The sequence below is a fragment of the Anomaloglossus baeobatrachus genome, chromosome 5 (assembly GCF_048569485.1).
Source record: "Anomaloglossus baeobatrachus isolate aAnoBae1 chromosome 5, aAnoBae1.hap1, whole genome shotgun sequence".
Taxonomy (NCBI): domain Eukaryota; kingdom Metazoa; phylum Chordata; class Amphibia; order Anura; family Aromobatidae; genus Anomaloglossus; species Anomaloglossus baeobatrachus.
Genome location: NC_134357.1, coordinates 116,205,754 through 116,223,086, shown reverse-complemented (window position 1 = coordinate 116,223,086; position 17,333 = coordinate 116,205,754). Strand labels below are relative to the sequence as shown.

General features: G+C 48.6%; 1 protein-coding gene across 1 annotated transcript in view; it reads left to right on the top strand.

The window, feature by feature from the left end:
- Positions 1–17,333, top strand: part of LOC142310941 (hexokinase-1) — a 120,043-nt gene that overhangs the window by 31,706 nt on the left and 71,004 nt on the right. Inside the window, exon 2 of the mRNA XM_075348793.1 lies at positions 6,828–6,990. Coding sequence (XP_075204908.1) covers positions 6,828–6,990 — 163 coding nt within the window. The remainder of the gene's footprint in view (positions 1–6,827; positions 6,991–17,333) is intronic.

The window sequence follows — 17,333 nt, the reverse complement described above, 5'->3', positions numbered from 1 at the left end:
TCGTATGAGGGATGTCACACGTTACAATTGACTAGGTTCTTGCAACAAAACGCTCAATTCTAGAGAATGATACGATGTGTTTGCGATCAACGGTTTTGCGTTCAATCCTGATCGCATGTAGCTGTCACACGCAGATACCTCACAAACGATGCCGGATGTGCGTCACTTACAACTTGACCCCAACGACGGATTGTGAGATATATTGAAGCGTGTGTAGCGGGCTTTAGTTATCAGGCATGTTCAATCTTGCATTAGTTGTCTGAAAATTCCTATATTGTCTTTGAAATATTTTGTAATAAGTCACAATAATTGTATGTCAGTAATAACACAGATCCATGGTTGGAAAACACAGAGGTAGCCATCAAGTTTCAATGTTCTTTAAAGGCAACCAAACATCAGGATTTTGGTATACAAGGTAAAGCCAGTGCAGTACTGGCACTATCAGGCACAGACTGTACATACCATTAGTGGGCAGCTCGGATGTTTAGGTTGTGAAATTCAAGTTTATGAAGTTTGAAAATTCATCCACTTTTTGATTGACATTTGCACTTCTCTAGATAATATCCGGGCGGGTTATGCACATGATTCCCGCCCCCCCCCCTCCCCCCGCTGTCTGTTCCTACCTCTCTCTGGCCCGAAACACACATCCGTTGAAAACGTGCGTGTTTGGTCCGTTTCCGTACATATCGGAGATACGACCAAACGTGCACATATGCTTTTTTATGTTTAAAGACACACGTGCGTGTTATTTGATCTTCCGTGTGTTCGCGTGCGTCCCACGTTTTTTGCTCCGTTTGGCACGGAAGCATGTTCGTTTTTGGGACGGAGCACGCACACACGGACATAATGTTAGCCTATGGGAGTCCAAATAAAATGTTCCTTGCACGGATGTGTGGTTATGTTGTCCGTGAGAAATGTCCGTGTGTGATGCAAAATGTCGTTACTACATGTCGGAAGACAGAGTAGCGGGATGAGAATGAACTCGGGTGAACTTCACCCGACTTCATTGTCATGCCGCGGCTCTGTCTGTGTGCCGTGTACTGATTAGCGGTCACCTGTGAAGGATTTACCGGTGACCGCTAATCCCCCGAGTGACTGAAGTTTCCCCCCTCTCTCATACTCACCGATCCCCGGCGCGGCGCTGCACGGCGTTCACACAGCTCCGGCGGCTTTTTCTATTTTGAAAAAGCCGGCCGCTCATTAAACAATCTCGTATTCCCTGCTTTCCCCGCCCACCGGCGCCTATGATTGGTTGCAGTGAGACACGCCCCCACGCTGAGTGACAGGTGTCTCACTGCACCCAATCACAGCAGCCTGTGGGCGTGTCACTATGGAGTATAGAAATAAATAAATAAATAATTTAAAAAAACAGCGTGCGGTCCCCCCAATTTTAATACCAGCCAGATAAAGCCATACGGCTAAAGGCTGGTATTCTCAGGATGGGGAGCTCCACGTTATGGGGAGCCCCCCAGCCTAACAATATCAGTCAGCAGCCGCCCAGACTGGCCGAATACATTAGATGTGACTGTTCTGGGACAGTACCCGGCTCTTCCCGATTTGCCCTGGTGCGTTGGCAAATCAGGGTAATAAGGAGTTAATGGCAGCCCATAGCTGCCACTAAATCCTAGATTAATCATGTCAGGCGTCTCCCCGAGATACCTTCCATGATTGATCTGTAAATTACAGTAAATAAACACACACACCTGAAAAATCCTTTATTAGAAATAAAAAACACAAACACATTCCCTGGTTCACCAATTTAATCAGCCCGACAAAGCCCTCCATGTCCCGCGTAATCCAGGATGGTCCAGCGTCGCTTACAGCTCTGCTGCATGAAGGTGACCGGAGCAGCAGCAGACACCGCCGCTCCTGTCACCTCCACGCAGCAAATGAAGAGAGCCATGTGATCAGCTGAGCTGTCACTGAGGTTACCCGCTGTCACTGGATCCAGCGGTGGCCGCGAGTATCCTCAGTGACAGCACAGCTGATCGCGCTACTCACCTCAGTTGCTGCGTGGAGCTGACAGGAGCGGATGTGTCTTCTGCTGCTCCGGTCCCCTTCATGCAGCACAGCTGGTAGCGACGCTGGACCATCCTGGAGTACGCCGGACATGAAGGGCTTTTTTGGGCTGATTAAATTGGTGAACCAGGAAATGTGTTTGTGTTTTTTATTTCTAATAAAGGATTTTTCAGGTGTGTGTGTTTATTTACTGTAACTTACAGATTAATCATCTAAGGTATCTCGGGGAGACGCCTGACATGATTAATCTAGGATTTAGTGGCAGCTAAGGGCTGCCATTAACTCCTTATTACCCCAATTTGCCAACACATCAGGGCAAATCAGGAAGAGCCGGGTACAGTTCCAGAACTGTCACATCTAATGTATGCGGCAATTCTGGGCGTCTGCTGGCTGATATTGTTAGGCTGGGGGGCTCCTCATAACGTGGGGCTCCCCATCCTGAGAATACCAGCCTGCAGCCGTATGGCTTTATCTGGCTGGTATTAAAAAAAGGGGTGACCGCATGGCGTTTTTTTAAATTATTTATTTATTTATTTTACTGCACAGTATAGACACGCCCACCGGCTGCTGTGATTGGGTGCAGTGACACAGCTGTCACTCAGCGTGTGGGCGTGTCTCACTGCAACCAATCATATTTGCCGGTGGGCGGGGAAAGCAGGGAATACGAGATTGATTAATGAGCGGCCGGCTTTTTCAAAAGAGGAAAAGCCGCCGGAGTTTAGAGAACAGCCGTGCAGCGCCGTGCCGGTGATCAGGGAACGGTGAGTATGCGAGAGGGGTACTCCATTCAGTCACTCTGGTGATTAGCGGTCACCGGTGAGTCCTTCACGGGTGACCGCTAATCAGGACGCGACACAGACAGAGCCGCGGTGTGAGGATGAAGTCGGGTGAAGTTCACCCGAGTTCATTCTCAGCGCGCGACTCTGTCTGCTGTCAGCCGGCATGTATCAATGACATTTAACATCACACACGGACATTTCACACGGACAACACACACACACGTCAGTTAAGTTTCACACGCACACACGGCCATTCCACACGCACACGTGGTTACCATACGCCGGACACACAGCCACCACACGTGCGTTATTTACGGACAAAAAAACGGATTACGGACATGAAAAACGGCCCATATTACACGTGCGTGTAATCAAGGACGTGTGTTTTAGGCCTCTGGCTGTATGCAAATTTCTCTATTCAGTTACACGTTGTCGGAGTTGGCGCCTGCGCATAGCGCTTATCTCCGGCGCCATGTTTTTGAAGCCCACATTACCCAGTTTTGTGTCTGCGAGGGCGGCGCATGCGCCCTCGCTTTTTCTTCTATCACAACAGGACTGGAGAACAGCTGATCTTACCGATTAGCTGCAGCAGACGATATCGTAACAGACGTATGCTGCAGCTAATCGGTAAGATCAGCTGTTCTCCAGTCCTGTTGTGACACCGCGTGCACTCCCGCTGTCACAATGAGATCTGAAAAAGCAAGGGCGCATGCGCCGCCCTCTCAGACACAAAACTGGGTAATGCGGGCTTCAAAAACATGGCGCCGGAGATAAGCTCTATGTGCAGGCGCCAGCTCCGACGCCGTGTAACTGAAGAGAGAAACTTGCATACAGCCAGAGAGAGGGAGGAACAGGCTGCGGGGGGTGGGGTGGGCTGCGGGAATCATGTGCATAACCCGCCCGGATATTATCTGGAGAAGTGCACACGTCAATCAAAAAGTGGATGAATTTTCAAACTTCATAAACTTGGATTTCACAGCCCAATCATCCGAGCTGCCCACTAATGGTATGTACAGACTGTGCCTGATAGTGCCAGTACTGCACTGGCTGCACGTTATATATCAAAATCTTGATGTTTGGTTCCCTTTAAAGTGGTTGTCCACTACTAGGGTAAACCCTTGTCATGTTCCATGTTTGCCCCCCTGTAGGATGGCAAACAGCTACATTTTACATGTGTTTTGGTTAAAGTATTCCCAGGGCCAGGTTTCAGATAGCTGGAGAGACGGGAAGGTTTGGCTATCTACATACCTCCACCTATGAGTGAGCTAAGATAATGGGACTGTTTGTTTGGCTCATGGCAGTCAGTCAGTGTGTGTGTGTGTGTGTGTGTGTGTGTGTGTGTGTGTGTGTGTGCGTGTGTGTGTGCGTGTGTGTGTGGCCTCTGCAGGAAACGGGATTGGTTTGACTGGCACCGTGGATAGAATTATTGAAACCTCTCAGCGGGGACCCTTTGGGAGAAGAGAGGGTTTACTTCATTTTGATCTGGGTCAATGTAAGGAAGGGCTGCGAGGCTCTGAAGGGCCGGACTTGAAATATTTGCAGGAATAATGGCCAGGGTCGATAACTCCATTAGGTTACTAGGGAAGTGTAACCGAACCTGTGCGGGTAAATCGCGATACTAACGGACTTGAAACGCATGTGTGGAGTGTTCTTAGAGTGTGCCTTATGTGAGATGTAACAAACCAGTTCAACTTTTAATAAGTGTGTTCCTGTGTGTTATTTCTAAGACGCAGTCAAGTGAGTGACCCCCATCATGTGAAGTAAGAGAAGCTTCACTCCCCATTAAAATAAAAAAGCAAATACTTATCTCCCGTGCCGGCACCATTCCAGCAGTGTTGGGATTAGCATTCTCTGGGATCATGTGAGGTTGTTACATCACAAGAGCCCCGAGCCCAATCTCCCCCGGCTTTTCTCTCCCCACCTTCTGACAAATAAGTAGTTAACAGGAAGAGGACGACCAGCCGCAGCTCTCCTTGTTGATAACTTATATGTCTGAACGCGAGGATATTAAAGCCAGTGGTTATTTGGCGCAAGGCTCTTGTTATGTACAAGTGCATTTCAATAAATTAGAATATTATCAAAAAGTTAATTTATTTCACTAATTCAATACAAAAAATGGTAACACATTATATAGAGTCATTCCATACAGAATGATCTATTTGAAGTGTTTATTTCTGTTAATGGTGATCATTATGGCTTACAGCCAATGAAAACCTATAAGTCATTATCTCAGAAAATTAGAATATTATATAAGACCAACTGAAAAAAGGATTTTAAACTCAGAAATGTTGGCGCCTACTGAAAAGTCTGCCTCAGTACTTGGTCTGGGCTCCTTTTGCAATAATTACTGCATCACTGCGGCGTGGCATGGAGGCGATCAGCCTGTGGCACTGCTGAGGTGTTATGGAAGCCCAGGTTGCTTTGATAGCAGCCTTCAGCTCATCTGCATTGTTGGGTCTAGTGTCTCTAGTGTCATTTTCCTCTTAACAATACCCCATAGATTCTCTATGGGTTTAGGTCAGGCGAGTTTACTGGCCAATCAAGCACAGGGATACTGTGGTTATTAAACCAGGTATTGGTGCTTTTGGCAGTGTGGACAGGTGCCAAGTCCTGCTGGAAAATGAAATTTCCTTCTACAAAAAGCTTGTTGGCAGAGGAAAGCATGAAGTGCTCTAAAATTTCATGGTAGACGGCTGCACTGACTTTGGTCTTGATAAAACACAGTGGATCTACACCAGCAGATGACATGGCTCCCCAAACCATCACTGATTGTGGAAACTTCACACTAGACCTCAGCAACTTGGATTGTGGCCTCTCCACTCTTCCTCCAGACTCTGGGACCTTGATTTCCAAATGAAATGCAAAATTTACTTTCATCTGAAAATAATACCTTGGACCACTGAGCAACAGAAGCAATGCGACACTTGTAGCCCATGTCCTGGATACGTCTGTGTGTGGTGGCTCTTGAAGCACTGACTCCAGTAGCAGTCCACTCCTTGTGAATCTGCACAAATTTTTTAATGGTCTTTTCTTAATAATTCTATCAATGCTGTGGTTATCCTGGTTGCTTGTGCACATTTTTCTACCACAAGTTTTCCTTTCACTCAACTTTCCATTAATATGCTTGGATACAGCACTCTGTGAACAGTCAACTTCTTTAGCAATGGCCTTTCGTGGCTTACCCTCCTTGTGGAGTGTGGCAATGACTGCCTTCTGAACATCTGTCAAGTCAGCAGTCTTCCCCATGATTGTGTTGCCTACTGAACCAGACTAAGGGACCATTTTAAACGCTTAGGAAGCCTTTGCATGTGTTTTGTGGTAATTATTCTAATTTTCTGAGATAATGACTTTTGGGTTTTCATTGGCTGTAAGCCATAATTATCAACATTAACAGAAATAAACACTTCAAATAGATCACTCTGTGTGTAATGACAATATTTCCCTTTTTGTATTGAATTACTGAAATAAATTAACTTTTTGATGACATTCTAATTTATTGACATGCACTTGTAACAACCTCACAAGAGCCCTGGGAACGTGAGTGCCAACACCGCTGGAACCTCGCTGGCACCAGAGGTGAGTACCTATAAGTTTTTTATTTTAATGAGGGCAAAGCTGTAAAATGAGAAGGGGTTGTCTGAGTAGTGGACAATCCCTTTAAAGATGAAAAGCAAAAAAATGTTTATGGCTTTTTTTAAAAATTTTACTTTAAATGTTCTAGTTTAAGCCATCCTCAAAGCTTTATATCATGCCCATGTGCATCCATCCCTTCACAATGTATTCTAACCTTAAAAGAGATCTTTCTCTCCCTATTAGGGGACTGTTGGGAGACCAGCTTAGCTAGTTGTCTGATCCCACCAAAATTGGTGGGTTCGGTGGACTTTTATCGAATCTCTATGTGTTCTTTTAGTTGTGCAATAAATATGACATGATAATGTGATGTCCTTCATACACCATATTGTACTACTAGTCATACGTGCTAGCTGATTCTCAACCTTGTACTTAGATAATGTTTTCTTCTCTTTGCAGATTGATAAGTACCTGTACGCAATGCGACTTTCAGATGAGACTTTATTGGATATTATGTCCAGGTTCAAAAAAGAGATGGAAAATGGTCTCTCGAGGGACACAAATCCAACGGCAATTATCAAGATGCTTCCAACATTTGTGAGATCCATTCCTGATGGCTCAGGTAGGCTGGATAATATTATTATTCTCTCCTAGGGCTGCACTAAAGTCCATTCTCCCACATTTTAGCTCAGGTTTTGTCCAGATTATACGTTTAAGAAGATTTATGGGGGATTATTTTTTGGCATTTGATCAGCTAGGTATAATCACATTGAGATTATTCATAACGGAAAAATATTTTTCCTCTAGTACTGACAGGGTTACACACAATGGGGCATAGTAATAAATACTGTGCACCTTTCACATGAGTTTTTTTGCCATTCGTATTTCATCCAGTTTATACTGATAGAATTAAGTACTATTCACATTGATGTTTTTCACTTCGTTTTTTAAAGCACAGCTTGTGCTATTTGGCACCATTTTACTGATGGAGTACCCCATTAGAGTTTATGGGGAGTGCTTCAAACCCAGATGCATCAGTATAGCATCCACATTTTGATCACTTTTTGCATCCGTATTTGTATGTAATACTATTAATTTCTAATAGGCAAAAACATGTTTTTAGTAGCATACTTTATGCCAGGTAAAGGAAAATTTTCATGTATTTTTTAGATACTCAAAATCACACATTAAACCACCTTTCCTTGTGGAAGAAGCCTCAAAAAGTGTCTGAAACACATAACAGATATAGTGTATGCCATGAAAGACAGTGTAATATTGGTGCCTCTGTTCCATTTTCAGTACCATAATTTCACAGAATTAAAGGGAATCTGATCAACCTTCCTAAGCTGTTTAAGGCCTCTTTCACATGTCCGTGCCTCCGGTACGTGTTTGGTTCGTTTCCTCACGTACTGTAGACACAGGCACACGTAGACCCATTAAAATCAATGGGTCAGCGCTCACGTGCGTATTATGCCATGGACCGTGTGTACGTGTGGAGCATATGTGTGCTCCACACGTAGACATGTCCTTATTTCTCCGGCATCACGGGTGTCACACGGCCCGCAAACGGGTCACACGGAATGCAAATGGACCACACGGATGTGTTCCGTGTGACACGCACCGGAGAAAACACGTGTCTGCGAGGAAAAAAAAAACCTTTACTCACCTTCTCCAGCCCTGCTGTCTCTGCCGCTACTGTCACTTGCTTCCGACTGCCGCTCATTATGCTCATTGCATATTCACTTCACTGCTGCCGGAAGCAGCAGCAGAGGGGAGTCGGCAGGACCGGAGACTGAAGATCAGCACCACGGACAGCAAAGCCAGGGACAGGTGAGTAGAAATTTCCCGTTCTCCATGTGTTATCATGGATAACACACAGAGAACACACGTGTGCCATAATCACGGCTCATGGAGGACAATACGCACCTTTGACACGCCCGTGAAAAACGTGCGTGATTTTCACGGACGTGTGAAAGAGGCCTAAAAGGACATGTAGGTCATAGGAAGCTGAATAAAATGATACCTTGAGATCTGCGATCCGATGTCTTATTCTAGAGAAATACACATTTTGTAATGTAAATGAGCTGTTCAGGGCTATGAGTTGGACATAGATCTCCCTGAGAATCTGCCTCAAGGGTTTATTTTAATTATAAGAAGGCATTACCAGCATGAGACATGTAACTAACACGGAAAAGCAGAACTGAACTTTGTCTCATTACTAACTCTTAAGCATCTGCAGCTCTCACAGCTCTGCTGTATTGTAACAATATAGCAACCCTGTCTGCCTGTGAGATGGAAGCTGAGAGGCACCTACAGACTTGTCAGTGATAATCACACACAGCTCTGCAGTGAGATCAGGAGAGCAGAGAGCGGCCATCACATATCACACTGATAACGACCCATGTTATGTAAAAAAATCTCTGGAGGCAGATTCTCAGGGAGGTCAGTGTCCTGCTCATAGCCTGGAACAGGTCATTTACATATAAGAAAAATATGGATTTCTCTGGAAAAAAACTTCGGATCCCAGATACTGTATCAAGGTGTCATTTTATTCATCTTCCTATGACCTACCTGCCCACCAGACAGCTTAGGAAGGTTGATCCTATTGACACATTCCCTTTAAGGCTGCACTAAAATGAGCTTATAACATGGGCGAGTTGCTATCTGATGTTTTATTGGATAGCACTCTGTCCAATGTAATACTATGTGGCCAGCGGCAATCAGCATTTTTTTTTCTCATGCCGATATGGCATAATAAAAATTGCAGCTTGTTGAGAGTGGCAGCTCAAATTGGACAGTGCGAACTGTCTATTGGTGCGTGGAAATGATCAGACTGCACTTGGATGACATCAGAGTGCAGTCCAATTTACGCAGAATCATAGAATTGAGAATATGGAGAAATTTTGTTCGTCATCTTCTCCTCACCTGTGATACAAATTTCTCCTTCGAGAGAATCAGATCACACTAGGCTGACACTCAGACCAAACTCAGATTAACCGTTTATCCAAGTGTCATTAACCTAATCGATTCAATTATCTCACATGAGAAATAATACCCTCGAGTGAGAGCAGCCTAAGATTCGAAAAAGACCCAAGTCCATCGAGTTCAACTTATAACCTAAATTGTTAATCCAAAGAAAGACAAAAACCCCATAGGGCAGATGCTAAGTGCCGAAGATTAGGAGAAGAATTCCTTCCTGACTCTACATACAGCAATCAGACTAGTTCCCTGGATCAATGTCCCATCATAGAATCTAGTGCCCATAACCTGCGGTATTATATTTATCAAGAAAGGCATACAGGCTCTCCTTGAACTTGTTTAGTGATCATGTGTCAGAGACTTCCATAATCATAACTGCTCTTACAGGAAAGAATCTCCATTGGAGAGTGGTGATGATTAAAGGAAACCTGTCACCACTTTTTCGGCCTATAAGCTGCGGCCACCATCACTGGGCTCTTATATACAGCATTCTAACATGCCATATATAAGAGCCCAGGCCACTGTGTAGAACATAAAAAACACTTTATAATAGTCACCTTACGGTCACGCTGCGGTGGAGTTGGGTCAGATGGGCGTCTCTGTTGTCCAGTGCCGGCACCGCCTCTTTCGGCCATCTTTGTCCTCCTTCTGAAGCCTGTGTGCATGACGCATCCTACGTCATACACACTCGCCGGTCCCGCGCAGGCGCACTACAATAATTTGATCTGCCCTGCCCTATTTACCTGCATATTTTCTCCATAAGTTCTGTTTAAATAGCATTTTTGGACGAGACAGTATCCCTTAAGGATATTAAATAGTTTCCCACTTAGGTGTAATTTGCAGCTTCTGGAATCTGAAGCAAAATCTGTAATAGGACACTTACCTACCATGTAGACTTTATATTAAAGAGAATCTGTCAGCAGGTTTTTGCTATGTAAGCTGAAGCCAGTATGCTGCAAAGGTTAACACAGACAATTCAGGGATCCCTATCTTGTCAAGGTCCAATCTGTTGTTTATTTGCTATGTTTGATTAAGCAACAGGACTTATCATTGCTCGGATTACAAAGTCACACGCAGGCAGTCCAGCACGCCCCCTCCTCTGATTGACACCTCACTGTCAATGTTCAATCCCTATTGATAGCCTGGGGTGGGCGGGGCAGCTCTGAAACATGACTAAACCTAAAAATTCTGTTTATGTCAGAACGGCTTCAGCCAGTAATCTAAGTGATAAATCATTGGATTCAGGAGCTATTTGTCTACATCATGCTGCTCTCAGATAAGGTAGCAAAACCCTGCTGACAGATTCCCTTTAAAAGTGCCTGTCCATGAAAAAGAGGGGCCTAGTGTTAGAAAGTGGATACTACTTCTGAACCCTCTTTAGCTAAATCTTGGTTGCATAACTTCATTATCATAACATTTCAGTTTTTTGGTTTTGAAACCCAGGTAACTAGTAAACGTGTATATTGCAATGTGTATAAAAAGATACAGCTTTACATATACAGTACTGACTGTGGTTTGGACGTATAGCGGCTTCCTGTCACTTATAAGTATGTATTTGAATAGCAGCTTTCTGTGACCTTATCCGGGTAGGAATGACCCACTTTCTCCTCTCCTCCTAAGTAGCTAGAGCCATTGCCTTTAAAACAGTAACTAATCTTCTTTACAGGGTGCCTTGGAGCCGTGCTATTGCAGTATATGTGGCCTGACTGAAGGATTGTACAGCATAACATAGTAGATTATTCATATCTTTATCTTTATAATGTGTGTCACATTATTTTGATATAAAAAATATATATATATTTTTTTTTTATTTATTTTTTTCATTATTTTTAAACTCCTCCTAAATGATTGCTGGTTTGTTATTTATGGGTGCAGTTGGTATCCAATGCACCTAGCATTCAAGTGGAGGTCAGACTGAACTCACTGAATGGTCCTCCATGTTTGCACATTACTTTGTTGCGGGGAAAAATGTCAATTATTTTGAAGTCTGTTAACTACATATTAATCGCAAGCAGAATTTACACAGATTCATGATACTCAATGTCGTTATCCTGACTCATTCTATCATTTTGCATACCAATACAAACACATGGGAGATCACATTAGTACCAGAATACCTAGAGTAACTAGAGTGTCTTCAGGTTGTAGAGCATAAGGCCCAGGTAATTCATTTATTCTTCTCTTTCTTAGGCTACTTTCACACATCCGGTTTTTGCTCTGCGGCACAATACGGCACTCTGCAGAAAAACCGCAACCGTTTTTTTTGCCGCCGGTTGTGGTTTTTTTTGCATAGACTTACATTAGTGCCGTATTGTGCCGCATGGGCTTGCGTTCGGTCCGGTTTTTGCCGCATGCGGCAGATTTAGCCGATGCCGCGGCCGGATGGAACGTTGCCTGCAACGTTTTTTGCTCCGGCAAAAAAAAACGCATCGCGCCGCACCCGGCCGCTGCGGCGCATTTTCAATGCATGCCTATGGACGCCGGATGCGGCGCGATGCAGAAAAAAACGCATCCGGCCGCCGCATGCGGTTTCTTCCACTGCGCATGCTCAGTAGCGTGCCGCAACCGGAAAAAAACGGACCGGCCGCATTTAAAAACTTATGCAAAGGATGCGGTGTTTTCGCCGCATCCGTTGCATAGGTTTCACAGCCGGATTGAGCCGCAGTGCTCAAACTGGATGTGTGAAAGTAGCCTTAGGCTGGATTCACACGTTGGTATGGCATGCGATGCGAGTGCATTGGATGCGATATGATATTGATCCTTGCAGAAAAAATTCTGCAAAAACTACCCCCTAAAAAGGAGCATTTCCTGAGGCAATTTGTACTTGAAACCTTGTCAAATTTGTCTACCTGAAAAAACTCCATGTAAATGTGGCGCCCCTGACCTGGTCAGGCACCACTGAGTACTGCACCCATGCTGGGGACAGTACAAGACAGGTAATCCCGAAGGCTGACCGGGGTGTGGTACACAGGCGCATAGTGATCAGGTCTCACACATGTACCCATGAGAGGACCCCTGGGGATCCCAGGAGGGGGAAAAGCCTTCACCTTCACTGGAATAGTGGAGGGGGCCAAAAGCCTCCATCTCCTCTCAAGGGGTGTGGTAAGAGAATCTGGTTGCTAGGTGGCGTAGGCAGGCACAAAAGGGAAAGGAGGAGGAGTAAACAGTCTAGAGTCTGCAGCAGAGTGTGGAGGAGTGAGGAGCAGGAAAGTGAAGCTCAGACAGGAGCAGCAGTGAAGGTCCCAGATGTGAGCCGGTGCAGTGCAGAGTCCAGGGAGCTCGAGTGAGGAGCAGATCCCGTGGGCTGCTGTAGTCTGACAGCGTCCGCGCAGTGGCTACCGACGGGGGAGAACGGTCAACTAGGAGTGCTACCCGAAATCCATCTTCAGCTAGAGAGAGAGCAACGGAGTGGGAAGTAAGGAGACTGCTAGAGAGTACCAGGCCCAAACGGGCGGCAGATCCCGAAGCGGAGATAGATCCAGCTTTCTTTTGCTAAACCTGCCGGTGTGGGGCTCTCAAAGCCCACGCCACAACACCACAAAAGCCGCAGCCACGTAGCCACAGTTAGGGCCCATAGGTCACAGGAGGCAAGCAGCTGGAGTGGCCTGGTCCAGGCGACAAGCAAACGGCAAACGAAGGGGAGAGAGGCTTCAGCATCTTCCCTGGGTGACCCCCATAGGGACTCAAAGTCGGGGTTACCCCAAACCACCAAGGGCTAAGGAAGGCGAGTTAGTAGTCACCCTCACAAGTCAGCCTGAAGGACACCTGGTTCCCACTTGGTTCATCCCAGCTACGCCCGGGTCACTCACCCTGCCATCAACTGTGAGTAAAAACCCTGAAAGACATCCTGCCTGTGTTGAGTCATTCTGCGCCTTGTGGTTCTACACACCTACACAGGGCCCTGGGGCTTGCCTCACTCTCAGGAGGCTACTACAACTGGCTGCACCCACCATCAGCCCCAGGCATCCCTTAACCTGCAGTGGCGGTCCCCACTGACCGCAAATCTGAGAGTGGCGTCACGACAAACTACAAAGAAGGTTTCCTACCTGTGACCAGACAGACCCAGCCGAGTGGAGTCCCTGAAGGTAATGCACCGACACAACACCTGTGGGGCTTCACATCTGGCGTCACGAACAGGATAAGGACTAGACCTGTTGAGACAGGTGACCATGTGCCTGGGCGGTCCGCTTGAAAAATTGGAAGCGCCGCCATATTGCCACCATGAAAAGCGCGCTGAAAAACAACAGCAGCCCGCGCTGGAAGAAGTTACCGCCCACGAAGAGGTGTGGCTACCCAGAGATCCCCTGCAGAGTTCTGACCTCGCTTGTGAAGAGAGCGCAAGCGTCCAGAGACGTCGGGACAGAAAGGGAGCCAGAAGCCTGCTGCTGGGAGAGGAGCTGCTGAAAGAGGCAGAGCAGAAACTGAACAGCTTGCTACTAGAGGCAACGGCGAGTCCACTGCTGGGAAATCGTGCAGAAGAGGGCGCAGAAGAAATGGCGTCTGACCGCAGAAACCCAGAACCGGGCTCCGCTGCCTGGTGGTATCGGGAGCTGGCCCAGTTCTGCGACCGACTGGAGACCCGGGTCGTGGAGCAGATCAGGGAAGAACGCATGGAACTTCTGGAGATGGCTGCCGCGGTTCAGGCCTATGAGAGGGGAACCGCACGACGAGTGCCAGACCGGACGGCGACGACTCAGACCCCGATGCTGCCACCGATGGGTGAGTCCAGTATTACCCCTGCCGGCCCGGATGCCCCGACCCCTGCTGCCACGCCCGCGGTCCCTGAAGAGGCGCCCGGCGCGGCGACGCTGAGCCAGGCCGCAGCCACGCCAGGTGCGGCCCGCCAAGCCCAGGCCGCCGCAGCGATGCCCTGCTCGGCCCGCCAAGACCCGGCCGCCGCAGCGATGCCCTGCTCGGCCCGCCAAGCCCCGGCCGCCGCAGCGATGCCCTGCTCGGCCCGCCAAGCCCCGGCCGCCGCAGCGATGCCCTGCTCGGCCCGCCAAGCCCCGGCCGCCGCAGCGATGCCCTGCTCGGCCCGCCAAGCCCCGGCCGCCACAGCGATGCCCTGCTCGGCCCACCAAGACCCGGTCCCTGCAGCGACGCCCAGCCCAGCCTGCACAGATCCCATCGCAGCTGCGACGCCGATCCAGGCCGCCGCCATACAGGGCGCGGCCCGCCAAGACCAGGCCGCCGCCATACAGGGCGCGGCCCGCCAAGACCAGGCCGCCGCCATGCCGAGCGCGGCCCGCCAAGACCAGGCCGCCACCATGCCAGGCGCGGCCCGCCAAGAGATTGCATCACCATTTACCCCGGCCTGCAAGGCCAGAGCAGACACCGCTCCCCAGTCCAAAGAGGTCCCTGCTGGAAAGCCCACGCTGGGGGAGGACCCCGCATACTGGCAGCTAAAGGCTGACATGGAAGCCAAGTTTCCACAATGGTTGGTGGACCGGTACATGCTCCCTCCGCATAGCCCCAAGAGGATTCCAGCAACCCCTGCAGCAACCACGCCAAAGAGTCCCCCGCCTGGGCCTGCTGAAGAAAGCCCATCCCCAGCACTGCCACCAAAGGAGTGCCAAGAAGAACTAAGGGGGAGAGGAGGCCAGGAAGATGAGGAGCTGACTCAGGAGCCATCAGCAGCGGATCCATGCCCCGAGCCAGAGATGCTGCCGTATTCCCGCTGGGACGAGGAAGACCTGACACGTTCTGCTGAGGAAGATCTGCCCCAAAGCCTCACCTGGGAGCTGGTAAGCTGCACCTCGCAGAATCCAACCCGCAAGATACAGCGCCGCAGTAGAACCCAGTCTTTCCCTGCACCGCCATCCCCAGAGCAGAGAGAAGTCACGGCCAGAGACCTACAAGAAAAACGGTTCCTGAGAAGAGCCAAAGCCCAGGTCAGAGGACCCCTTTGTAGAGGAGTAGTGGAGGACTTCAGCCTCAAGTCAGGATACGGGTTCATTGTTGCACCTGGTATCAAAGAAGGTATCTTCGTCAATAGAAGAGATGTGAGAGCTCATCTGCCCAGAGGACACCCTGGCAGAAACTTAAAGATGGGAGACTCCGTACAGTTTACCCTGCATCAAGGAGAAAGAGGCTGGTATGCCCTAGATGTAGTGCCATGTCCCAAAGAAGAAAGGAAAGACAGCCATAAAGAAAGAAAAGACCAAAGACCTAATGAAGAGACAACTACAGATGAGGAAAAAGGTCAAGAAAGCAACAGGTGCCGCAGCCCTACAGGCCCAAGCCCTGGTGAAGAGGAATCTGCATAAGTTTAAGTAAAGTACAGCAAGTTTTGACCAGTTTGGAAAGTTTGTTTTGCAACGTTTTAAAGTTCAAGAATGTGCCCACAAAAACTATTGTGAGAAATGAACCTTAAGGCTATGAACTGGCTATAGCCACAAACTCTCGCAGTGTAAATAGTTACACCAGAGGGCACCACCACCACCAGAGTCAGCCTGTTTAGGGGCTTGGCTCGTCTGCAACCAGGAGGAGCCCGTCCGTATATAGGGCCTTGGCTTACCTGCGACCAGAGAGCATGCCTGTTTATGGGGCCTGGCTCTCCACCACAAAGAGGGTACCTGGTCAGCACCAACTGTGGAGGCCGCCTCTACATCCTGCCAGAAGAGGCTGAAGGCGCGGATCCACCAGGTCAGGTATACCCTGAAGACCACCAGCCCATGAAAGCCGCCTCTACATCCTGCCAGAAGTGGCTGAAGTCGCGGCCAACGTGAAAGGGTTTTGGGTGGGTTAACGGACTTGTGGGTGGAGGGTGGTGATGTATGGTACCTGGTGCTTTTAAAAATGTTTTACATGTTTTAATGTTTTATGCATTTTAAAATGTTGTCTTGCAGCCCGAGGACGTGCTGGTGATAACTAAGGGGGAATGTGGCGCCCCTGACCTGGTCAGGCACCACTGAGTACTGCACCCATGCTGGGGACAGTACAAGACAGGTAATCCCGAAGGCTGACCGGGGTGTGGTACACAGGCGCATAGTGATCAGGTCTCACACATGTACCCATGAGAGGACCCCTGGGGATCCCAGGAGGGGGAAAAGCCTTCACCTTCACTGGAATAGTGGAGGGGGCCAAAAGCCTCCATCTCCTCTCAAGGGGTGTGGTAAGAGAATCTGGTTGCTAGGTGGCGTAGGCAGGCACAAAAGGGAAAGGAGGAGGAGTAAACAGTCTAGAGTCTGCAGCAGAGTGTGGAGGAGTGAGGAGCAGGAAAGTGAAGCTCAGACAGGAGCAGCAGTGAAGGTCCCAGATGTGAGCCGGTGCAGTGCAGAGTCCAGGGAGCTCGAGTGAGGAGCAGATCCCGTGGGCTGCTGTAGTCTGACAGCGTCCGCGCAGTGGCTACCGACGGGGGAGAACGGTCAACTAGGAGTGCTACCCGAAATCCATCTTCAGCTAGAGAGAGAGCAACGGAGTGGGAAGTAAGGAGACTGCTAGAGAGTACCAGGCCCAAACGGGCGGCAGATCCCGAAGCGGAGATAGATCCAGCTTTCTTTTGCTAAACCTGCCGGTGTGGGGCTCTCAAAGCCCACGCCACAACACCACAAAAGCCGCAGCCACGTAGCCACAGTTAGGGCCCATAGGTCACAGGAGGCAAGCAGCTGGAGTGGCCTGGTCCAGGCGACAAGCAAACGGCAAACGAAGGGGAGAGAGGCTTCAGCATCTTCCCTGGGTGACCCCCATAGGGACTCAAAGTCGGGGTTACCCCAAACCACCAAGGGCTAAGGAAGGCGAGTTAGTAGTCACCCTCACAAGTCAGCCTGAAGGACACCTGGTTCCCACTTGGTTCATCCCAGCTACGCCCGGGTCACTCACCCTGCCATCAACTGTGAGTAAAAACCCTGAAAGACATCCTGCCTGTGTTGAGTCATTCTGCGCCTTGTGGTTCTACACACCTACACAGGGCCCTGGGGCTTGCCTCACTCTCAGGAGGCTACTACAACTGGCTGCACCCACCATCAGCCCCAGGCATCCCTTAAC